The sequence below is a fragment of the Leuciscus leuciscus genome, assembly GCF_965113295.1.
Source record: "Leuciscus leuciscus genome assembly, chromosome: 15".
Lineage (NCBI taxonomy): Eukaryota > Metazoa > Chordata > Actinopteri > Cypriniformes > Leuciscidae > Leuciscus > Leuciscus leuciscus.
Genome location: NC_138739.1, coordinates 25446549 through 25472480, shown reverse-complemented (window position 1 = coordinate 25472480; position 25932 = coordinate 25446549). Strand labels below are relative to the sequence as shown.

Sequence of the window (25932 nt, the reverse complement as noted above, 5' to 3'; positions counted from 1 at the left end):
ACTTTCTGTCTGTGGAACCCAAAAGCAGATCTCAGGCATAATGCAACCCTTGTCACCATTCAATTTCACTGCAACACAAGCAGAATTTTTTTTTGTAAATCATTCATGAAACCATTCTTATGTGCACTTGTCTAGTTCAATTCAATGCAACAATTTATGTAAAAATGGTTAAGCTCCAAAAATGTCCCAGAAAAGATCATAAAAATAATAAATTAGTTCACAACTCATGTGTTATGGGCTGTGTTGTAAGTCTTCTGAAGCCATATATAATAGCTTTTTCCTTTTTTTTTTGTCGAAAAAGACTAAACTTGAAGTTATAATTCAGAGTTAAAATGTCTTATATTCAAATGCAAATGATAAAGATATAAGAAAAAATGCATAGCATTATTGGCGCCAAACCTGTGATATTATTTTTCTGAGTAAGTTAACATGAATGAGATTTGAGAGCATGAGGGAAGATTTTCAGAGAATGCACATCTGATGACGATCTCTGAGCTTTGTTGCGCGCGAGCAGCGCGAGGATCACTGAAGCGACGACAGCTGAGGAATAGCAGCAGTTTCGTGACAGAATAAAACTTTTCTTCTCCTGGTTCTTCTTCTTCATATTATTAATATTATTATTATTTAGTGTTGTTGTTTAAGGTTTAAATTAATCAATAAAATAGACCTATACTAAATAAAGCTAGGTGAAAAAGACGTAGGCTACTGTTAATGTATTAAAATACATTAAAGTATATTTGTATTGTAGGCCTACTAAAAACACAAGTACATCGAGTACATTTTTAATACATTTAATAGTACATCTTTTTCACCTGGGTATGTATACTGAATCAAACTTAAGTAGCCTATAATAATAATAATAGGATAATAATAATCTTATTCTGGCCTCACTGAACAATTGGGTTCCTCCAGATGCTGGCTTTAACATAAGAGATCTTCCAGGAACCACTTAAATGTTAAAAGATCTTCCATTAACCCTTTTATCGCATTCAAGTTCCTCTATTTTCCCCCAAAGCACTTTGAGGTCTCATGGTAATGAAAAGGTGACTCCAGAACCTCTGAACTAAATAAAAAGTCCTTAAAGGGTCCCATAAGTTCCAGCAAGAACCTCAAAGATTGTCAATGCTCCTCCAGTAACCCTACTACAGGAGAAAGAGCTTTGAGGCACTTAAATTACATTTTGAAGTTCCTTGAGTATCCGACAGGATATTTGAGGCTCCTTTAGTTTTTACAGTGTATCTTTAAGGCTTTGAGCTCTTTTGTGGAGTGTTGTGACTCGTGTTTCACAGGACTTGTACATAATACTGTACCATGTTAGCTTGAACAAATCAAATGGATATTTAGTTGACGGCAGAAGATGCACATCCGAAGTTGAATGCACAGTTCATGCACAGCACCCTTATGAGCCAATGAGCATGTCCAAATGTGTCCAGCCAATAAGCATGACCAGAAATGAACAAATCAAACCTATAGTACAGGCAGATGTGAAAGTCAGCTTCTCCCTCATGTCCGACTCGAAAAGAACCAAATGAGACAATTTTGATAGTCAAAGTTTTCAGAGGATAACCTCATTCGGTTCTTTTTTATTTGTTCTTTCAAAATGAAGCTCTAGCATAAGTTCTGCCGGGAAGACTCAATTGTTACGTCACTTATTACTTTCTCATCTATCCAATCATATTCCTATACTTGTGGTATAAAAGATTGGTACTTACACACGTCTGAGTTCGCAGATGCTTACGCTTCAATTCACCTCCATCCTCCCCACCACCACCAAGATGGGTATTTCTCTCCATCCCCCCCAACACCACCAGGATGGTCTCTTCCCTCCATCCACCCCACCACCACCAGGATGGTCCCTTCCTATACCTTGCAGGGGGTCGGCTGCGCCCCTGCCTTCATCTTCAGGCAGGATATGCAGATCCGGACCCTCGGATTGCAAGCTACGGACGGGGCCTACGCCAAAGAACTTGATTGCTTGTTGGGCTGTTAATAAATGTTAATTGTTATAGTATTTATTCTCCCGAGTCTTTCTGGTAGAACTGGTTCTTTGGTTCAATAACTCATCTAGAAATGCTTATTGGCTCATTCGGTACTGCACAAGGAGTGTGTATGCTACTTCAAATGTGCGTCTTGTGTCATCAACTGAGACTGCGTTTAACATTTATTTAGCAAGACAACAGAAAGGTGGAGATTGCAGCGAAGTCAGTTGGACAAAAGCCTGGGCAAGTATTGCCAACTCATTCTCATCCTAGGGCGTCATATACTGACGCTTTTGACATTTCGTCTACATCAAACGCACATGGCACCCTTTAGCGTCAATATGACACGCACAGAGCTTTGTTCGGTTATGGGTAGGTGTCTCATATTGACGCTAAAGGGTGCCATGTGCGTTTGATGTAGACGAAATGTCAAAAGCGTCAGTATATGACGACTTGGGATGAGATCGGGCTGGTATTGCAGGCCCCGGAAGTCCAAGGCGATGCCAAAGACGGGGGACCTTGCAGAGTGGAGTGACACTGTAGGTATTTTTTTTAATAAAAAAATATTTTATAAATGAAGCCCTAGGACACCACCTGACCTACAAAACTAGAAAAGCCAGACACAGTTAAATAAAATATAAGTGTGTTATGTGAACAAGTGCTGATATTATGCAATAACAGGATGTGTGGTAAATTGCATTGGGTACAGTGCAAACTTTTCTCATGAAAAGTTTCTTTTCTCTTTTCTCACGCCCAAGTCCAGTGTTACACACTTGCAGCAAGACGCTAATGTTAAGATTTGATCACGGATGTGCCCAGACATCTCTATGAAGTGCATCTCTCACCTTTATGAGTGAATATGAATGTGTGATTTTGTGGTGTAAGGTCCAAAACCGGCGTCTGACCAGCGCGGAAGGTCTTTGCGTGTTACTGTCCTTTTTTCGAGGCAAAGTATTTTTTGCTTAAATGCAATACAATTGAATATGTTTTCTCTCGTTATTTCATCTGACTCCATAAATGAAAAGGTTTTAATGATATCTGTGCATCATTAAATGTGAGCAAATGTTTGACTATTCCTCTTTAACTCATCTGAGTAACAGAAGGCCCCGAACCCTTTGCTACATATAGACAGACCTCTTTCACATGGAAACATGGAAACATGGGGGGGGTGGGGGGGGGTGGGGGGGGTTCCTTTGTGCACCTTCCTTTGTGTGCCAGTTATCTCTAAACTCTTAAAAAACGTATTACCTTTTGTTTTACTTATTTGGAAATGAGACATTTGTACCAGTCACCCTGAGACATTACAAATGATACTAAATATGTATAATACTCGATGTTATATCATTCACATTCAACCATATATTCTTGGGTGAGTTTTTGGTGATCTTCGCATGGGTGAGAATGAGGGGGGGATGAGGGAAAGAGATGTAGATTAGGATGACTCTGAGGTGAGACTTTCGTCTCAATAGTGCACGAGGGGGATATAAAATGTTAATTTCCAGAGAGGTCCTTTGTCCTCTCAGGGTCTGGCACTCTCCAGACTGTCCGGCATCTCCTAATTTCTCAATTCTTACAGTGGTATTATTTTAAGTAGCGTACAGTGTTCCTGTCCATGTAATTTGCTCATTTGACTGAGACGCATCCATAAACTTAAAATACTCAATTGTACAGTATAGCCACACAATTGATGATCCCAATCTTTTCTGTGTAACATTACATCTAATTTTACAGCTTTGCTGCCATGACAATGTCATAAACCCTAAAATGACAGTAAAATGATTTAAAGCTTTATGGCCTGAATAATACAGGAGTTTTAACATGAGAATCAATGTAAGTGCTTTTATTCCATTATAAGCTTCACATTTCTGCTTTTAAATCCTCCATAAATTGGCCCCATTCACTTCCATTTTGAGTAACTCACTGTAGCCTCCATGTTTATAATTTTTAAAGAAAAAGAGGAAAAGTTTAAATTAATTACACATATACTGTTGAATTAGTTTAACTTTTCTGAACCTCTGTAATATTGTATTTTCTTAAATTTATGGCCGTAACTATTTGCATATAATTGCATGTTGTGTTCATTGAAAAGTATCAATACTCAAAACCCTGATCAGCAATGCAGGTCGATGATGAAACGTAGCCAAGACAGACATCAAATGCAAGTTTGATTCTGGGCGGTGATTCTATTTCCTCTCTCTGTCCCTAATAATTTTCCTCTTCACTGTCTTTATTCTTTTAAAGTAGCAAAAGCCAATAAAAATGCTGAAAGTGCTGAGAAAGTGCACATTTTACTGACATGTGTATGTTTGTATTTTATTTCGGAGTGCAAGAGAGAAAGCACACTAGTGGTTTTTTTTTTGGTTTTTTTTATCACATTTCTTGTGGCTTTTTATCTGAGAACACAGAAAGACACTTTCTTTCCTGTTTAAAGTTGCTACATAGCCAACTTCAAATGTTGATGCCAAAGCAGAACGATGCTCTAACACCTCCTCGAAACAGACAAGACGAGCCGAAACAAGAGTAAGTAGGCTAAATCAAACTCAATCTAACTAAGCTAATAACACAAAAAGTTGTACTTTTCAAAAAAACAAAAAAAAAAACAATTAAAGCCATAGAGTAATAATTCACAGTGCAGTCTGAAAAAAAAATTATTGCAAATTTAGGTCAGAGAAAAGTTCATTTCTTTATTACAGAAACTAATTTGTACAGGTTTTTAAAAAAATATTTTTAAGTGCAAACTGGTAATTTTTGAAACATATATGTGACCCTGGATCACAAAATCAGTCACAAAGGTAATTTTTTTTTTTTAAATTGAGATTTACACATCACCTGAAAGCCGAATAAATAAGCTTTCCATTGATGTATGGTTTGTTGTCCATTTATGTTTGCAATTTTGCTGCATCCACTCACAAAAATATATGTATTTTCTTTTTATATTTACGGTAGGAAGTTTAATAAATATCTTCATGGAACATGATCTTTACTTAATATTCTAATGATTTTTTGCATAAAAGAAAATTAGGTTTTTCTTTTTTGACCCATATAATGTATTTTTGGCTATTGCCACAAAAATACCTGTGCGACTGGTTTTGTGTTCCAGGGTCACATATTTGTACCCAGAACTATATGTTCCCTGTCATGTGAAATATTGGGATCTCGTCTGAGAGCCTATCACCTTCAAGTGTAAACTAAACGATCCTATGGACATTGATGTGCGATATTTGCATCTATTCCCTGCTTGTTGTGCTGCGGCCATTTCTCCTGTGCGCTTCAGCACTGTGAGAGAGCTAAAATTTCCCTGAAAGGGCAAGCACAGGTGTGACAGTGAAAGCTATCATTGGTAACACTTTACTTGAAGGGGTGTGCATAAGACTGACATGACACCTTCATAATCGTGACATGACGCATGTCATGAATATGAAGGAGGTTTTATGCATGTGTAACAGTGTAGTCTCTGCGTTGTGTTGTGTTGAAATCAGATGGACACCAAATCGCACTTTAAGATGTTTATTCTGTTGACAATGAATATAGAACAGCGGTGATCAGTTTCAGGAATCACCCTCGTGCATATTCTATTGGAAGTGAACATTAAACTTGATATTACATATAACAGTGACACAAACCCAAATCATACAACATACTTCTAAACACACGTATAACTCAGTATTAGCCCATAAAATGGTTATATAATTACTAAAATATATTTAACACATGGAGCACTCACTCACCGCGGCCATTCTCACTCTCGACTGGCGCGAGTCTAAATGACTCTAGTCTACCGCAAAGAGTATAGAAGCCCAAGAGGCGAAACTCAATAGAACGCTCCATAGCAACAGTTGCCCCCATGACGTGATGGCGCGGCCGCCATTATGGACTGAAAACTGAAGGAAAACGCCGAAAAATAATGGGAGTCAATGGCACTGAACCAACTTAACATAACAAAAACTTAACATAACTTATTTTTTTCTGGCCGTCATATATAAATATGAAAACAATTTAAAATACATTAATGAGGATGACCGACGTTAAATGACAGAAAATGTTACGTTTATGTGTTGGTTATGCATGGCCTAATTACCCTTAGGAAAATAGTATTTTGGGACAAAATATTACTATAGAAGGACTATAAGACTACTATAGAAATACTATAGCGGCTCGTATTCCTATAAGATTACTATAATATTTTGTCCCAAAATACTATAAGATTCCTATAGTACTTTTTCGGAAGGGTATGTCCCCCACCGAATCGGCTTCATTAGGTTTGCGAAGATACAATTATAAAATTACTGCAAACCTTTAATCTATCAATATTTATGTTCTATTATGCATTTTCCTTGTTATATGAATAACAGAAATTCATGAAATAATATATATGCAGACACACAGTAATAAGATATTTATTCAAATGTTGATTTTGAAATTAGTGAACATCACCATATGATTTGGAAAAATAAATAAATAAATAAATAAATAAATAAATAAATACAATTATAAATGAACATTTCTAAAGACTAATCTTTCAGTTTTTTCAACATCTTCAGTGAAAGTGCACACAGTGAACGTTTCAATGGCAAGAATAAAAACAATCTATGAATGTCCTATTACAGGCGGAAAGGTAGGCTACAAAAAAGATGTGCAAACTAGCAAGTGCACACATGAACTATAAACAGTACTAAAATGGAAGTGGTGCCAAGATCTCAGTAATTAATCAGACACCACCATCTATTGTGTATGAGACGTTTTTTTTGTATTTTTTTCTTTTTGTGAGAGAAGAGGCATTGATTTTGCCATTGACTGGCGCTAACGATTTCAGCAGCTTTCAGTCCATAATGGCGGACGCGCCTCCGCAGCGCCATCTACAGACTGTTACCCATAACACAACAGAGTTTCGCCTCTTGGGCTTCTATACTCTTTGTCTACCGGAACCAGTTCATCATTCTACCAGATCTGGGCGGAGAGTGCAATTAAAGGGGCCATACATGAAAATAACTGTAGCAAGTGGAAGCACATATTTGACCTGTTACACATGTTTGACAACTGTCAGTAAGTGTCATTCGCTTAATTATGAAATGTTTTATGCAAATATGACATTGTTTGAGATGTCTTTATGACAACTTGACATAAACCAATCCATCATAACCTGTCAGTGTCTTTGTCATGGCAACTTGACATTACCAAGACAACATAACCTGACATAAATATGTCATAAACATGACATAGCAGATTAATCATCAAACTTAAGAAACTACTTAGCTTTATGGGTTAACATTACATTATATTTCTGACCACTTTTTTTTTTTTTTTTTTTTTTTTGTGGTTCAAATTGAATTTGTCATTAAAATGTCATTAAGTGTTAATACTGTCAAATAATTTTATAACTAATACTGGAATACTGGAGGGAAAAGTAGTCAGAAATATATTCATGACATAGTTATAATAGCCTCATGACAGCCAATGTCAAAACCAACCACATGACAGTTTAATGTAATGTTAACCCATAAAGCTAAGTAGATTCTTAAGTTTGATAATTAATCTGCTATGTCATGGTTATGATGTATTGGTTTATGTCAAGTTGTCTAAACAAAGACATCTCAAACAATGTCATATTTGCATAGAAAATTTCATAATTGAGCGAATGACACTTAATGACAGTTGTCATAAACATGCATGAAACCTCCTTCATATTCATGACATGTGTCATGTCATGATTATGAAGGTGTCATGTCAGTCTTATGCACACCAACTTCAAGTAAAGTGTTACCCTATCATTCAACCCATACGTTTCTGGATGCGGTTGTTTCCTATCCTCACTGAAGGCCACGATCACTGTCTCACATGTTTGGGCATAAGCGTGCTGAGATAGCATTCGTGGGTGGCTCATGTTCTCACATGAGAGCGTGACCACGTCAGCACTGTGTGCCGTCGGGCTGCCGGCTGACAGTGTGGGTTGTGGCGGCAACCCAGTGCGTCATTCGGGCTCTAGATGTGCCAGTCGAGACTCGGGTTCCTCAATCGAGGTGGAGTCCCCTCACCTATGCCCAAATGTAGTTCTTCTTCTGGGCTTCAGAAGAGGGCTACTTCGCCGAATAGCCAGTGTAACCTGAGGATGAGGGCTTCTCCGCCGAGTCCATCTCCGTGGGCCCCCCAGTCCTCTAGCTGTGAAACTTCCGGATGGGATTGCTGGTCCTTCTCATGGGAGACCTAGCATTTAATTCGGGGATCCAGCGGAGGATCAGTTGTTGATCCCTGCATCGGAGAGAGGGCTGTTATGTTCTGGAGATGATGGTGATGCTGAGCTTCCCACTCTGATGGTGTACCCATGCTGAATCAGATTCAGAGTTGACAGTCATGCTTTCCCAGGCTGCTAAGTTGGGGGTGCTTAGTTAACTAAAATACTAAGTTAGTTAACACCTGTGACAACAGCAGGGGGAATACAGTGCTGTTGGTCAGGCCGCATCCCTGCAGACTTATTTTTCTTCAAGTGATACAGTAGATGAGTGAAATTATAGTGTCTTGCTGTATAAGAAAGTGTAGCAGAATAATTATTGTGCAAGTTGATATTCTGATCATATTTTTTTCCCTAGTACATTTTACCAATTCCAAACCATATTAATATTAATTACTACTATTAATTTTGTATTTAATCATTTATAAGTTATATATTATTGTTAAGGAAGGCTGGAAGGGAAAAACACCTTCATATATTCAGGTGTATATATTCAGGTGTGCATAATTATTAAGCAGGCTTTCTTTTACAGTTAATATGGGCCAAAAAAAGAGATTTAACTCACACTGAAAAGTCAAATTATTAAATGCTCATGAGAAGGATGCAATACTAATGCAATACTAGAAATCGCAAAATTAAGACCAATGGACAGCAAAATGCTCATTGGTTCAGCTGGGTCACACAAAAACAGGCCAATAAGAAAAGAATAAGAAAGAATTAAGGATTAAAGAAGGAATAAAGAATTAGATGTGAAACCATCAGGAACCCTTTAGATTCTTTAAGTCAAGTCAAGTCAAGTCATCCTCATTTATATAGCGCTTTTAACAATGTAGATTGTTTCAAAGCAGCTTTACAGAGATAAATGTATAATTTAAGGTAACAAAGATTGTTTTGGCTTTAAATGCAAACCTGTGATAAACGCTGATGGCGTTCACATGCGCATTAAGAATTGGTTCTATAGTTATGTGCGTTTGAATATATGTGCGCAGGTGTGTAATTCCCTACAAACCAAGCCTAAACAAAGTACTGGTCTTTCCTTATAAATTTTGATACAGAATTTTATTTTATTTTGTAAAATAAAATTTGGTATTGGTATTGGTAAATTCGCGAAACGAATTTTGCCAACAACACTTTATCTGTAGAGTGGTAAAGGGATCCTCCATAGGGAGAGACTAGTTGGCACTTCAGCACTGCGTTGACATCGGTTCCAGGCGAAGGTCCTTCGTCAGATTTGGATACGGCCTGGATGCGGGAAAACCTCGGGATAAACAAAGACACTAAAATTAGCGTAGATGCCATTCTTCTTATGATGTAACGAGTACATCAGGATTTATGGGAAGTGTTCCCGGTTCCGGCTGAACTAATCTATGCAGCCTAACACTGAATTATAGAAGTCTATAATGTGTTATGTGTATGCTAGGTCAAAGAGATGTGTTTTTAGTCTAGCTTTGAACTGACAGAGTGTGTCTGCTTCCCGGACAATGTTAGGAAGACTGTTCCAAAGTTTTGGTGCTAAATAGGAAAAGGATCTACCGCCAGCAGTCGATTTTGATATTCTAGGTATTATTAACTGGCCGGAATTTTGAGATCGCAATAGACGTGAAGGACTATAATGCGTTAAGATTACCATTGCAAGATCCAAATACCTTGTACTTTTAGAGACTTCAGGTAGGTTGCTGTTCTGGAAAATGGTGGCTAAAGGGTTCCTGATGGTTTCATACCTTATTCTTCACCTTAATTCCTCTTTTATTCCTAATTCCTCGCAACACTTTTGTTTTTGCCCCCATTTTTCACTTCGGCTCTGAAGCAGAAACATAATGCGAGATTGCACTCGCGGCTCCTTGGGGCAGAGTTCGCGATGCAAATTCCGCAGACCCATGGTATTTTCATACCATTGGCTCGTTTTCTAAAAACTCGAAGGTGATAGGGCTCTCTAGCGAATCCCCCATTCGTCAGTCTCTGACATAACTGACTGACTAAGTGACTGACTGAAAGGGACCCTGTTATCCATTGTTCGGTGAGAAAATATTAATGAGCTTTTCTGTTTAAAAGGTCTCAGTTCATCAGTAGGTCTAAACTAAGCCAGTGTTCTTCAAAGTGGCCTGTTTCATGTTTTTCATGAAAGATAATGTTTCTATAGTATAGCCTTTGTTGATTATGCTTCTGCAACCAGTGTTGGCGGTTACATTACACGTAGCGCGAGCAACATAATCAGATTACAGTAAAGTAACACATTACTATATAATATATAGGGTTACTTTTTCAAATAAGTATGGCACATTACTTTGTTTTTTTTTATGTTTAGGCCTACTCAGGGTCGGTGCCAGGACATACGGAACGAGGGGGCCTCGTTGTGTCACTGGGGGGGCATACCTCTCCCACCCTCAATAATAATAATACACCCACTTTTAATTAAAACAACAACAACCTCTATAAATCCATGATTGCTTGAATGATCAAGCACGTTAGGTGTTTTAGACGAATACAGATTATTATGAATAAAGAGTAGAAGTTGACTGAAAAAAAAATACTTAACGTCATGACGTACAGTCATATTTCAATCTATTACATACAAGCTACTAGTGACGTAATTTATTTAATCGCCTGTCGCGAGTGAAAATGCAAAGTTGCAAAGCTGATTTTATTCTGGTAAAAATAAATGAATTTACAAAAAAAAATTATATATAGGCTATAATAGAAATTTTTAAGAAATTAAAAAAACGGCATATTTTTTGAGTTATTAAACATTGTATCGTTAAAGTTGGTATTATACCTTATATTGCTATCCTATAGGCTACTGTTGTGTATACCAACATTAACACAACATTTCCCCAAAATCATGTTTAATCGGAGATACGAGATTTATGACTTGGGAGCAGGGATATACGAGGTTAATTTACGCTGTCATTGTTGATAAGAACGGTACGGACACAGACGTCGCTGCTGCCAGTCTGCGGTCGCGTTGAGCCTTTTGACAAGAGATAAGGCTTTAAGAGCCATTCAAATCTAATGATTGTGGTTACATACATCTTCCTAAACTCCATTTTAAACGTTTAAGAGATATGAGTGATGCATGCAATACCAAAATACTAGGCTGTCTAAAATAGGCAGAAATAATCTGCACGCAAACAAAGTCAGCGGTCGCGTTGAGCCTTTTGACAAGAGAAAAGGCTTCAGTAGTTAACCAAAGACTGTGGTTCTTACATCTTCCTAAACTCCATTTTAAAGGTTTAAGAGCTATAAGTGAAGGAGAACAAAAAACGACGAGATGACGAACGTTAGACTGTCTAATAGGCGGAAATTAGACCAGTAGACCTAGCCTACCTTTTTTCTCCCATAAATAAAAACCTTGTTACTTGGGGTATTTTACATGCACAGTGCCAACTATGAGTCAGTAAAATAATAATAAAAACAATAATTTAATGCTGGTATCCAAAACATTTAATTCAAATCAAGTATTATATTAGATACATTTTAAAACTTCAATGCACACGTATAATAAGCCTAGTAATAAGTAGACATTTAAAATACATCAATAACAGATATCATAGTTTAACACAGATAAAATCAGAGTTAAGGCTTGCTTTACGTGTTGCTCGACGAGGACTTCTTAATCGTTGTGACTTTCAATCCTGAGGAGACAAAATGCCGCGAGGATCCCGCCCGCCGCGGAGTGAAGAAGAGGTGGAGTGAGATTTGAGATTTGCGCTCAAGCTATTTTCAACACTTTAGATTGGTTAATAATTTGTAAAAAAATAACAGTACCACGTGGGGACTGACCAATAGCATCGATTTGGGAAAAAATATGAAATTGACCAAATTCGGACATACGAGGTTTCCACCCGACAGGCGACAGCGACGATATGTAGTTAATTATATGTCAGGAATAAGAGGGCACAGTGGAACCGTCACCGTGCCTGTTGCTGAGTCTCAACGGATGAAATCGCGCTCCGAGGCAGGGTGGTGTGCTGACCAGAGGTGAGGGGGCACAGTAACCTAGGCGGCCGGGCCAGGCCCCCTGGGGCCCCCTCGTGGCGCCGACCCTGGGCCTACTGACTGACAGGTCTTCTGTCCCATGCTGAGTAAGTGCAGAAGCTGTCACAAGAGTGTGCAGGCATTAAGACAAAGACAGATAAATAAAGTTCCAAAATGTAGTTTTAATAATAATCCAAGGGTAGGCAGACAGGCATTAGCACAGCACAACTAAATATAACGGTGACCGAATACTGAATGATGGTGAAGGGGAAACTTAAGTAGGCTACTGAATGCAAATGAGGTAATGACAATACACAGCTGATACACATGAACTCATAATGACGGTAACCAAGGAGACAGATTAGTGGAGGGAATCTGAACAAAGAAACACGTGTGACTAATGAATACAAACAGAAGGTCCATGAAAGCTGAAACTAAACTGAAAAGAATGTGACATCACGCCCCTCCCAGCAAGGCGCGTCCTCACGCTGTAGATGAGTGATGGCAGATGGAGAGATGGAGGAGGTTTAGGAGGTGGACGAGGAGGCGGTGCCGGAGGAGTGGTGATGGGAGGACGATGACCAGACTCTGGCATTGCTAGTGATGGATGGCCGATGGTGCGGACCCAGAGCCTGGCAGTGACGACAGTCCATGGTGGATACGAGAGAGGGAAGAGTCAAGGTGTAGATGGGACTGTCGACATCTGGTGGACAACCAACGGAGGCGGAGCTGAGGGATCTCTGGGTGCAGACGGAGAGCCAGTGGAGCAGAGTGACGTCACTGGCATCGAAGGCCTAGGCGACGTCACGGCAACGACCCTCAGAGGAGGAGCCAGAGTACCCAAGGACCGAAACGATGCCGGTGTGACCGCGGACCGAGGCGAGTCCCAAGGGAAGGAGGAGCCCGCTGCGGCCGTAGGGGTGGAGGAACTGAGCGTAACAGAAGATCTGCAAGTCCGTGGCGGAGGGAGTGTGACGACTGACCAAGGGAGAGCTGCTGAGACGAGGGAACCCAGTTGAGTCGAAGGGGCGAGGGGGTCTGCTGGATCAGAAGGTGGGAGGAGCCGGGGGGAGCCACCAGGTTGACGGGCCGAGACGGAGTTGATTCTTTGAGAATCAACTTTTTTGCAAATCATACATTTTACTGACCCTTGTTTGCAAAACATTCCGGTGTGAAATTATTACGAACAGTTGGTACTGGTCCATCCTTGAGTAACAACTTTTTAGCAAAGCCTGCCTTGTATTGACCCTCATTCACAAAGCAGTCTGGAGTGAAATGATTTGCACAGACATAAACAAATGTAGGTATATTTTGGGGCGCATTACCTTCAAAAATAAAACTAATACACTGCATCCTCAGAGGCTCAGATGTTGGGAGAAAATGAAGACTCTTATGTTCACTCTTACATCCAACAACAGAACACCGGGATTGCTACGAGACATTGGCTATGCACAACTTTTGTTTCAGTTGGACTGAATTCATTCCGAGTGATGAATCCAAACTTAGCATTTACATAAACGGCAAACGTGATCGGATTGATGTGCGCGTTTATATGTCACAAGCTTCAAATCGGAATAGATTTTTTGACATGCGCACAATGCACGAATATACAATATTCAATAGCAATAGTTTCCTGCTGTTTGTGCATAATAACCATTCTCCTACATTGGTTCTTTATTTGTTTTAAACAGCAGACTTAATATTTATCCATTTATGGTCATAATTTGGAGACAATGAGCATATGAACCATTGTACCGTGCTGCTTAAATTTATCACGCAGTAAAAATGCCTCTTCCCGTGCCCAAAACCAGTCGTCTGTGGATGAGAATCCGAAACAAGGACTGGTGGGATGTTGTCCTGCTCCACTTCACAGACACGGAGTGAAAGGAGAATTTTAGGATGACGGGACACTCATTTATATGACACTTTATTCGGCAGGAACAATAGCTCATTCCGAGTGTCAAACGTTATTAGCCATTACATCGTCATTGCACATGCGCAGTCCGTTCAGTTTCGGTTTTTAATTCGATCAAGTGTTTACATGTTCTCTCGATTGGGAAAGAAAAGGAATAAACCACCTCTTTCAATCCGATCGAAATTTCATTCGGAAGGAGCTCAATCGAATTGATAAAGGTGTTTAGATGAAGGCTTTTCTGTCCAATTGAGCCGTCAATCCGGCTGCTTGAGCGTGGAGAAAATGGCAGATAGTGTACAACTCACTGAGGGCGGAAAGTATGGTAATGCAAGACTGTCAGTCAGTGGCAGTGGGTGGGGCCTGAGCAGTATGACGTCACACTGCTCAGAGAATAAAAATGGCATGTCTAATGAGATTGCTTTGGTTTAATGGGGATTTTTTTATCATTGTATGGTGATTGTGTTCACACACTGCCAACAGTGGCCAACACTGCCAAAAGTGGATTTGGGTAATAGGTGCCCTTTAAACTACAAATAAGTTTTTAGTGTAATGTTAAATGTAGATTTATGCGCCCTTCAGTGACTAATACTTTGCAGCTAATTTGTGCTCTTTTTTCACAGTAAAGCACATTCCACCAATATTGCATTCCTACTATACATTTACTAGCAGTATAACACCAAATATAGAACATTTATTCACAAGACCAATGTGATAATAATCCACAAGAAACTGATTAACGTAAACTGTAACTGACTATCATAAAACTTTGAATGGCGGGCACTGAATTATCTGCCATTACACAATAGGCTGAGGTGCCTCACGTGATCCAAGTTAGCCATTACTCTCTGGCTTTAGTAATCCTGAAGACATTGATTAGCTTGTTCATGTGTGTTTAATTAGGGTTGGAGCTAAACTCTGCAGCAGGGCCGGAGTGGGGCCACTTTTCAGCCCGGGAGTTTCAGGCCCAAGACCGGCCCACTTTTTCCATGGTGGAATTCCAAATTAGCACTTTTTCTAAATTGGATAAATGAAGCAACAGTTCAGCTATTGTGTAGTTTGTATTAATACCATGGTTCAACAAATAATGTAAAGGTTAAATAATAATTCACTTAGACTTTATAAGAAGCAATTGTGACTTTATAACACAATTCTTACTTTATATTTCGCAATTCTGACTTTATAACGCGACTTTATATCACACAATTCTGACTCTATATCTTGCAATTCTGACTTTATAAGCAACTGCAACTTTATTTCACGCAGTTCTGACTTTATATCTTGCCATTCTGACTTTATAAGAAGCAATTGCGACTTTATATCACAATTCTGACTCTATATCTTGTTGACTTTATAAGCAATTGCGACTTTATTTCACGCAGTTCTGACTTTAGGCTATATCTTGCAATTCTGACTTTATAAGAAGCAATTGCGACTATTTCACACAATTCTGAATTTATATCTCACAATTCTGACTTTATAACACACAATTGCGCCTTTATATCACGCAATTCTGACTCTATCTCGCAATTCTGACTTTATAACACGCAATTGCGACTTTATTTCAGGCAATTCTGACTTTATATCTCGCAATTCTGACTTTATAACACGCAATTGCGACTTTATAACACGCAATTGCGACTTTATTTCACACAATTTTGACTTTATATCTCGCAATTCTGACTTTATAACACGCAATTGCGACTTTATTTCACACAATTTTGACTTTATATCTCGCAATTCTGAGAAATAAAGTCAGAATTGCGAGCTGTAAACTCGCAATTGTGAGATAAAAAGTCGCAATTATCTTTTAAAATGTTTTATTCTGTGGCAGAAACAAAGCTTCCATACCTCCTGGCCTCTTCCTCCCATCCATCCTCCCTGACGCGTACCGTTACGGTAGGGCCGGCCCAGCTCGGTAGGCGCTGGCGGTGCCGCGGTAGCCTACCTGAGAAAACGTTTTGGAAAAGACGTGTAATGGACCCAACCAACTCTATAGGAGGGGAGGGGAGAACTCCCTCACATGGTACAACCCATGCAGAGGCTGCGCGCTGCGGTGTCAGAATGCGGAACGTGTGTAGCCTGATTTGTAACTAACGTGACATTGAAATGTGAAAAAAAAAAATATATATATATATCCTCGACCGGCCCAAAAGTGAAGCGGCCCACCGGGAATTCTCCCGATTCTCCCGATTACCCACTCCGGGCCTGCTCTGCAGGACAGTGGCTCTCCAGGACCGCTGTTGCCGACCCCTGCCCTACACAGACTGATATTTCTCTGGAAAATCTTTTCACAATATTATGTATGTAGATGGTGAAAGACCTAAATTCTTTGCAATCTTGCAATGAGAAATGTGATTTTTGAATTGTTTGACAATTCTCTCATGAAATTTGGCAAAAAGTAGTGTAACCCCTATAAGAAGTCTTATAGGAATGGAATTCTTATAACTTCAAATGTTAATAGCCTATATTATTATTCATATTGTCATATTATTGTATTTTATGTTATTCCTCCAATTGTACTGCATTAGCATTATACCTACATATATTATGCTGAATATAACCTGCATTGAGTAAATCTGCCTAGCAATTGATGAGGGGTCATGAGCAGGGAATTGTGATTGGTTGAACATATTCAAGCTCCGCCCTGCTATGCTCGTGAAAAGCTGCATAAACTCAGCGAAATTATTTGTGGGTTTAAAACTTGATTATGAGTAGAAGAAAAGAGTATATGCATTCAGAAAGAGGTGCAGAAGATTTGTAATTTTCATTTCTTGTTGATTTCGGTGAGTGCTCATTTATGAATCATATGTACGATTGGAGACTAGATTCATGTTCTATGTTTTATGTTGATGTTTAATGTTTTATTTCTTGTTTTGTGCTACACTTAATTGATATAAGGTTGATTTAACCGAACTCTGTGCGATTACTGAGGAATGATGCATTTTGTTTACAATTGTACAATAGCAAGATGCTAATTGCTATATTACAAATATGCAAGTTAATATTGCGATTAACTGCTGATGTGTTCTAACAAAACAAAAGAACATTTTTGTAAATTTTTGTTTACAATTATCTGTAAAGTATTATATTGACTCATTTTGACTTATTAATGAGTTAATGGTGTTGATTAATATGTGATAAACATGCAGAGGTGGGTAGAGTATCCAAAAACTGTACTCAAGTAAAAGTACAAGTACTTATAGAAATATTTACTCAAAGTAAAAGTAAAAGTAATAATCTTAATAGTTACTTGAGTAAGAGTAAAAAAGTATCCAATGAAAAAACTACTCAAGTAGCGAGTAACTAGTTACTTCGGATCATATAGGCCTATATATATATATAATATATATAATATATATATATATATATATATATATATATATATATATGAAGACTTGATGCAAAAGCCTCTGAGTGCCATCTGAAATTTTCTTCTAAAACAATCATTTTTATCAAGCTTGTATATTTAAATTCAGTAATTTCACTTTAATGACAATTAATAGGTAGGCTACTTTTCATTGCCATTTAAGTGTGAACATAAACATACAAGCTTGATAAAAATGCTCTTTTAGAAGAAAATTTCAGATGGTACTTAGAGGCTTTTGCCTCTTAAGTCGTCATATATATAAAATGATATTATTTAGATTTTGTTTATTTAAATGACTATTATTATCAGCTATCTTTGCAACAAAAACAGAAGAGAGACGTAAGCAATATTTCTGCCATCTGTATAGCTCGAAAATCATTGCCTGTCCTCTGGTTTGTATAATAGTAACTTATACAACTACATTTGGATTATTAGACAATGTCGAAATAAAGTGAATCTGCAGAGTGTTGCATTCAAAGGCATGTATTGACAGAGAAGAGTTAAGAACTCTTCACATGTGCTCGCGCTCATGACTGCTACTGAACCTGAACACACAAAACAAAACAAAAAAAGTACATCGACGAATCTTCTTCTGACTGTTCTCCAAAATATAATCAAATGTATATTTCTGCAAGCATGTTTTAACTGGTTAACTATCTACGGCAGGCAAAGGCATTCGTTTTCAAGTCGAGTTCGCACGCCACTGCGCAATACACACACACACACTACCGCGGGATGGCGGGTGTTCATAAACTGTGAACAATGGTAGCTTTATTTAATGTAAATTAATGTATATGTCCAAAAAACGGGTAATGTCATACTTTCTAGTATCGTGGCGTAATAATCTGTTTGGTTGTAAAATGTATTACCTGAGTGAAATTAAATCGAATATAGATCGTCCTGACTCCTGTGGAATCATTCATTCACAGACAGCTTACGAAGATGTTCAACTAATAAAGATCTTCATCGCTGGCAAAAATATGATGCATTTGAAGATTTGCTCTCACTTGACTGTACTGTAGGTCCACTGCCACTTCATCTAACGCTCTTGATGTGCTTAAATCTTCCTGTTACGACTCCGAGTCCAGTGTGAATTGAAATCGCTTCAGATGATTCAGTGCGTGCAGGGAACTGAACAGAATCCGGAACTGAATCATTCAAACTGATTCGCGAACCGACTTAGACAGATCTGAACTTGTTTGATGAAGTCTTTGAACAGAATCGACTCAAAAGAGTGATTCATTTGTGAATTGAGCATCGCTCAAGTCCAGAAAAAAAGATACAGCGCGCTTGGAATAAACTACGCATTTAACAACACATATTGCATTAAAATAAAGTAACGAGAGGAACGTCGCCCAATGTAACGAAGTAAAAGTACAGTTTTTTCATTAGAAATGTACTCGAGTTAAAGTAAAAAGTACCCACATTCAAATCTACTCTTAAAAGTACAATTTTTCTAAAAAAGTACTCAAGTAAATGTAACGAAGTAAATGTACTTCGTTACTACCCACCTCTGTAAACATGTATGTGTTCATTTTCACTTGATGTTATGTGAATTTGGGAACTGAGTTATTGAAAATCTAAATTTGTGAATTTGGTATTAATGTTTTGACAGACTATTTGATTAACATTCATGTGCCTGTTCCTATGCAGGCCAGGTTTTTGGTTTTCCTTGATTTCTCTCTTCCGGATGTAAGATGGCGAGCCAACCAGCTTGATTTTGGTGATCTTGAGGTGATCTTCAATCGTGCAGTGTGATCCTTGCCTTCCAGCATGTGGTAGGATTGTACATAAACTTACAACCCACGGATTTCATCTGCCAGGAAAATTCCTTTGATTTTAAAGGCAAAGGAAATTTCATTTTTGAACTAATCTGAGCTCAGCAATGTGAACTTGAGTGGACAGAACTGGTGATCCTTGATGACTTATTAAGTCATACACGTACACTGCTAACGCACCCACACACTTGTTTATTGTAATCGTTTATTTCAATTGTTGTTTAATTAATACAAGTTGTAATTTTATGCCAAATCCTTGTTGTTGTGATTTCAATTTTCTTAAGGTGAATTATTTGTATTAGGGGTAATTGTATATTCATTCAAACTAACCTAGTGTGTACTTACCCGTACTTGGGTTACAGTAGCAAGCCATGACCCATCTTTGCTTGCAAGACTGAGATGCTCCTTTTATACCCAAATCCGGTATCCTCACCTACCAGTTGACCTGTAATTGTGGACTGATTCAAAACTGTTTAAGCAAATGTTTATAATTACAAAGTACAATTAAGTTGGTTAGTGAAAACATTGGAAATCTTGTCTTTATACTTTTGTCAGATAAAGCTGCAGTCCATAACTTTTTGGGGTTAAAAATTATCCAAAATAAATATTTGAGCAAGTACATAACCAGCCAGTGTTCAAAACTATCTTCTTGCCATACATCGATTTAAAACGGTAAGCTTGTAATAATGTTTTTAATTCCAGTGGTACTGGTGGATTTCTGCAGGAAATTCGAGCATGTCACATCTGTACACATAAAGAAGGCGTCTCAGCTAGAAGGCTATGAGTGTGAGGATGTTGGAGGTGGACATTTATAGTCTTTTCTCACAGCACTTGATATAATTAACCTTCTCAATCTGATGGCGGATCCAGAAAGGTTCAAACAACAATCACCAGTGACAACTGGAAATTCACACGTTGTAACATGCAAAAGACTTCGGAGTGGCTACAGAAAATAACAGACTGCAACCGGGCCCATGCGAAAAAATTTATAAATATCGGAAGGGCATTAAATGTAGTCACGCAATGCTGATGTTGTTAACATTAACTATTTGAGAACAAAGTATAATTTGCACGGTTTGACGTGATATGATAAGCGATCGTTAGATTTAATCAGCGCAATTTACTGCTATCCTTTTTTCCCTTAGTTGGTCAGAACAAAAGTGGATGTTACTTACTTGTTCAGAATCAGATGACATTTTCCAGTGAAAATTCTTATGTTGGTCATACTTCAAAAAAGTAGAATCTGTGATTCCGAATGACAGTTTCCACACCGGCGCGGTGACAGCCGCACATTCTCCTCAAAACATTGGATTCATCCGTGCTGTGCCATGCCGAGCCACAACCCACGTAAAGTTGATAATTCCGCGAATAACTGCAATTGCAGATTTCGAACAGAGATGGCGACAAAGAGGAAAAACTATGGACTGCAGCTTTAAATAAAGGTTCAAGAGAATTTACAAATCACAGATTATTGATTTTATTGCATTTTACAATGTAACAATATTAGCTCAATTGGGAAATATTAATAATAACTCATAATTACCAATTATGATTCATTATTAATATTTGGGTAAGTTAATTAGATTAACTTGAGGTAGCTAAATTAATATTATAATCAATTAATCAGTTCCAACGAACTCTTTTGATTATTCATTTATTCTAAGAAAAGGGTATATTTCATGGCCACCGAAAAATTATTATTTCTTAGCATATACAGCGTTTAGAGCATGTAACAAGATCAAGATCGTAAAATGGACTTTGTTGCAAGCAGAGAATCGGAAACCAAATACATATTGTGCACAAGTTTTATTAACTAACTCACAAACATAACTAAAACTAAACAAACAAACATACATACATGCATAGGTCAAATGGTGAGTGATATGGAACCGGAAACAGGAAATGGAACTATGGAAAAGGGCTATTTAACTTATGAAAAAAAACATCAGCTTATCATTTTCAGAGCACCTCATTAAATTGATACTTGCATGGTCTGTGCAGTGGACCAGGGCCTGAAATTAACACCCGACCACGCGCCAAATGCGGGTGAATTTTGCAATTGGCGGGTAAAACTGTCAATCTACCTGCCACATTGGCGGGTAGCCAATGAGAATTGAGTGATTCATTAGTTGTTGGGGTTTTTTGCGTCTGTTTTTTAATTTATTTATTTTTTAAGTCCGCGACGTAAAATACGATGTTTTGGATGTGCGAGTAACAGTATTAAACTGTTGGTGAGATGAGATGAGATGAGATAAAGCAAAGCTGACGTTGGTTATGGTACAATGACAGTTACACAGATGTGTGTGCGTGTGTATGTTGAGTTGGGAACCAGTGAGAAAATGTCCGGTACCCGGTAACTTTACCAGTAATATTAATATTAATTTAGTTCTGCTTAACGGTTCAACTGACTTTGATTAATATGCGCGAGTGAGAGAGCGCAAGACAGCGCTCGACGTGTTGTTTGAAGACGTGAGACTGAGTGCGCGCGCGCGGCCGGGGCTCTCTCTGTCTCTGCTCGTTATCGCCCTGTCAGGCGCAGCAGTCATTCTATTCTACATCACTTACCGATCAAATAAGGCTTTGGCGGGACAAAAATCGAGACGGCTTTGGCGGGACAAAAATCTTCGGCCGCCCCAAAAATTGAAATGCAGGAAAACTCCTGACAATGCTCGTAAGCGTTTGCTGCGCTGTTTCTTACCTTGCTTTACGTTGACTTTATTAGTTCCAGCTTCACCGTCACCGGTTTTTTTTTATTTTTATATATTTGTTTAGAAAACCTCTATTTTCTTCTTCTCTTTTCTTTCCTCTTCTGAGCACCGGACTTGTGCTGACCGGGCATTTTGAGCGTACTGAACTTCAAATTAAATGACAACATCTATTTTTCACCTTTATGAGGCAAAAAAAAGAAGAAAAAAAAAAAAGGAAAAAAAAACTGGCTGGTAAAAAGTTACTGTGGCAGGTGGATTTTTAAATCCACCTGCCACAGTGGCTGGTGGTCAAAAAAGTTAACTTCAGGCCCTGCAGTGGACTATTCTTGAAGTGGTTGAAAATTGAGTTTGTTGATGGGTCCGTGAGTGTCAAATGTCACTGTACAAGTTGCCATCGTTTTCTTCTCTGCTGGATGGAGAAGGTATGATGAACTTGCATGGTGGTTTCAACGCTGTTGTGGTTGAGAGAGTCCTTTTTCTCCTGAGAGAGCACATGGCTGTTGTGAGTCGAAGCCTGCAGCCTGGGCCTGCTGAGGCCACGCTGGACAGCACGGCATCCTGAAGTGCTGAGAATGCCAAGAGTTGATCGTTGCCCGTTCAGTGATGGTAAGGTTGCAATTTTCTGGATTGAAGAAAAGGCAGTCTGACTCCCTTTGGGAGCATGAAGGCATGGCAGGCGGTGCTCAGGGCAGGGCTGGCTCAACCAATGAGAAGGGTGGAATTTCTGGCGGGAGTTTCCTCTGTGGGGAAGATTTATGAGTCTCTGTTCTAAGCATGCTCATTTGCAATGGCACGCTGGATTGGTTTCTGAAGATGAATCTAAAGCCGCGTTTCCACCGCAGGAACTTTCCCCAGGAACTAGGAACTTTGGGCTGGTACTCGATGTGTTTACACCGCAGGAACCAGGGTCTAAATGAAGTTCCGGGTAAATATTTCCCCCTCCGATAGTCCCTGCTCGTGAGGTAGTACTTTTTCAAAGTTCAGGAACTTTCAGGGGTGGGACTTGTGCGCAATAGCTGATAACATACAAATTTTATATCTAACGTTAGCATTATGAGCTTACTGAACACGCTTTATCAGTGCTCATCTCTTTTCTGCCACAGCTTTTATTATTAAGTCTTTGTTTACACATTGTCATCTATTGCAAGGCACTCCAAACCATGTTACAAATTTACTATAACAGGATTGAAATAGCGCTTTGAGGTTAGAGTAACAAACAACTATTTACAAGACTGTCACTATTTATGATTGATAGACGGGGTTCAGGCTTTCTTTAAAGCGTATTTGCGAAAGAGGACATTTTTTTGCGCGTTCGTCCCAGGCATCTCACAATAACTGATAACATACGTTGTCTAATTTTATACGCATACGAGCTTTCTGAACACGCTTTAGTATCAGTGCTCGTCTATTTTGTTTTGTTAATTACCTCGTTAGTAAACCAATACATAACTGCAGCACAGTTTGAATCTCCTCTATACTTATTATAAATGTGGCGCTCAAAACTGATTACTGTCCGTCGCAGACTGGGAGGAGCAGTTGCGCGCAGTTTACCTTCCCGGTACTTTAGACCGCGGTGTAAACGCAGAAAGCAACCGGTCTGGGGCAAAAAAAGTTCCTGGGAAAAAAGTTCCTGGGACAAATTGTTCCGGGTAATTTCGGTGGAAACGCGGCTTAAGAAAGATTCTTGTAATACTAATATGTTGCACAGCTATCGGCATATCATGAACACAATCATCTTCAAAGTACCAATTTATAGAGACCAAACATGGTATGCATGGGGTTACATTGACTGTGGGTTCTATAAAAAGAAATATAGTATCAAAGAGATAATAGTATCAACAGATAATAGTATTAAAAGACACAACACAAGACAGTAAATCATTCACAAAATGTTCTGAAATGCATGTTAATTTCATGTTAATCAGTTCATTGATAAATTAATGCAGGAGAGTCTGTTCTAATATCTGTAGGTTTTGTCCGCCTTGTTCACATTGCTACGGGTCATAAAACTAACTTATCTGATCGTGGCCATGGTAACGAGAAGACCTTCTTGCCCTGTTTGGGGGGATTTTGTTTTCATTTTTTATGTGTCTTCTTTGTTCAGATTCCCGCCACTCGTTTTTTACTACTTGCTTTTCAGTCATATTTGGAAAGTTAACAATCCTGTAAATTTGATCATATCATTGTAAAATTGTGAAATGGTTGTTTTTGAATGGTTGAGTAAAACAATCGTTATTTCAACAGTACAATACTAATATCGTTTAAAATGTTACCAGTTAAAAATGATTAATAATTACTTCAGTAATCATTTTCAACATATTACTGATTTTCTCACAACTACTTGCTTTTCAAACAAATTTGGAAAGTTAACCCAGTCATCACCCAATAATAAGTTAAACATGAATAATAAGCTGTTCAGCAATTCTGTGCTCATATGAATAATATAGTTTTTCTGTCCATTACAGAGATCTCGAATCTTCTGAACTGAACAACAGACATTCCAGACAGAAGAAACCAAAAGAGTCATCAGACTTAAGATTTTGTGTCTTGCATAAACTTCAGAAGATGGCTGGTGGTCTAAACTTTGTACCCATATTTAAATTGCTCACCAAAGCTGAAATCAAGATAGCTGGTCCACTCATTGTTTTGCTAGTGGGTTGTCAGATATTAATGGATCTAAAATTTGCATGCCCATGCATTTTTGGGTGGAATCAAGTGTTGTCAATTTCCATCTTCATTGTACCTCCTCTTTTTGTTTTTCTTATAATGCTCCTATTTGTAATGTATAACATTGAAATATCTGAAGCACAGGACAACAGTGGAATGTCTAAAGCACAGGACAACAGCGGAACATCTGGAGCACTGGACAACAGTGGAAAATCTCAGTCTAAAGAAATCGAGCTGAATCGGTATACAGTTTTCATTTGTCTGGTGCCGTCTCTGATGTGGATCTGTATAGCTTTAATTGATGGTGATTATATTGCATGTTTTGCAACATTTTGGAATGGACACTATGCCTGTGATAAAGAACTACATCCAAATTGTGTGAATTGGTGCAAACCAACTGAACTGAGCCCAGGAACAAGTGAAACTGAACTATTTGAGAAAACACGGGTGGCGATAAATGGATCAAAGGTAAATGTCACATGCCCATGCAGTTTCTTTTACATTTTGGAATTTTGTTAACACTTTAGTTTAGGGTTCAATTGTCACTATTAACTAGTTGCTTATTAGCATGCATATTACTAGGATATTGGCTGTTTATTAGTACTTATAAAGCATATTTTAATGTCTTAATCTGCATGACCATATTCTACACCCCTTAATCATACCGATACCTAAACTTAACAACTACCTTATTCATTATTAATAAGCAGTTACTAGGAGTTTATTGAGGCAAAAGTCGTTTGGCTAGTTAATAGATATTTAATAGTGAGAATCGGACCCTACACTAAAGCGTGAATGGAATTTCTTTAAGAAAGTTCTAAATCCACAGAATATGCTTGATGTTCAAAGTTTTTTTTTTTTTTGCATTTTGCATTTTGCATTTTGGAAAAGGTAATAATTACAATTTCTGGATGGTGAGTAAAGTTTGAAATTTAAAAAAACATCAGGCTACTATCAGTGCAGCAGTAATTTAAATTTATTTGAAATAAACTACACATAATAGAATACAATTTCAATTCATGTTCAATTGATCATGGCACAAATTATCATTAAATGATTTAAGAAAAGTGTTATAACTAGGAATGTATCCAAACAATAGCCTATATGTTTGGATCGCATTGGTGATTCTGTACTGCCATAATAGTACTGTACATCAGATCATAGTATTCTGCTGCATCCTGCACAACTTGGGAAGATTGTCAATTGCACCGTGCAATATGTGTTCAGAACAGTTTTACATATTCATACAAAATCGCCCGCTTGTGAAATAGTAAAATTTTCTCAAGAGATCAGGTTGGCTCAAAACTAATTAAATTT

The 25932-nt window shown here is 38.2% G+C and overlaps 1 protein-coding gene across 4 annotated transcripts in view; it reads left to right on the top strand.

Moving 5' to 3' along the window:
• Positions 1 to 25932, top strand: part of LOC309475446 (uncharacterized protein) — an 81641-nt gene that overhangs the window by 52563 nt on the left and 3146 nt on the right. For 2 of the 4 annotated variants that reach the window (XR_014197654.1, XM_082138234.1), the window contains exons 1-2: positions 4394 to 4499; positions 24414 to 25083. Coding sequence is in view for 3 of the 4 variants with exons in the window: in XM_082138234.1 (XP_081994360.1) it covers positions 4432 to 4499; positions 24414 to 25083 (738 nt within the window). In the remaining variant the exon portion in view is untranslated. Of the gene's footprint in view, positions 1 to 4393; positions 4500 to 16502; positions 16879 to 19115; positions 19241 to 24413; positions 25084 to 25932 lie in introns of those variants that run through there. The other 2 variants (XM_082138235.1, XM_082138236.1) reach the window with 2 other exon arrangements.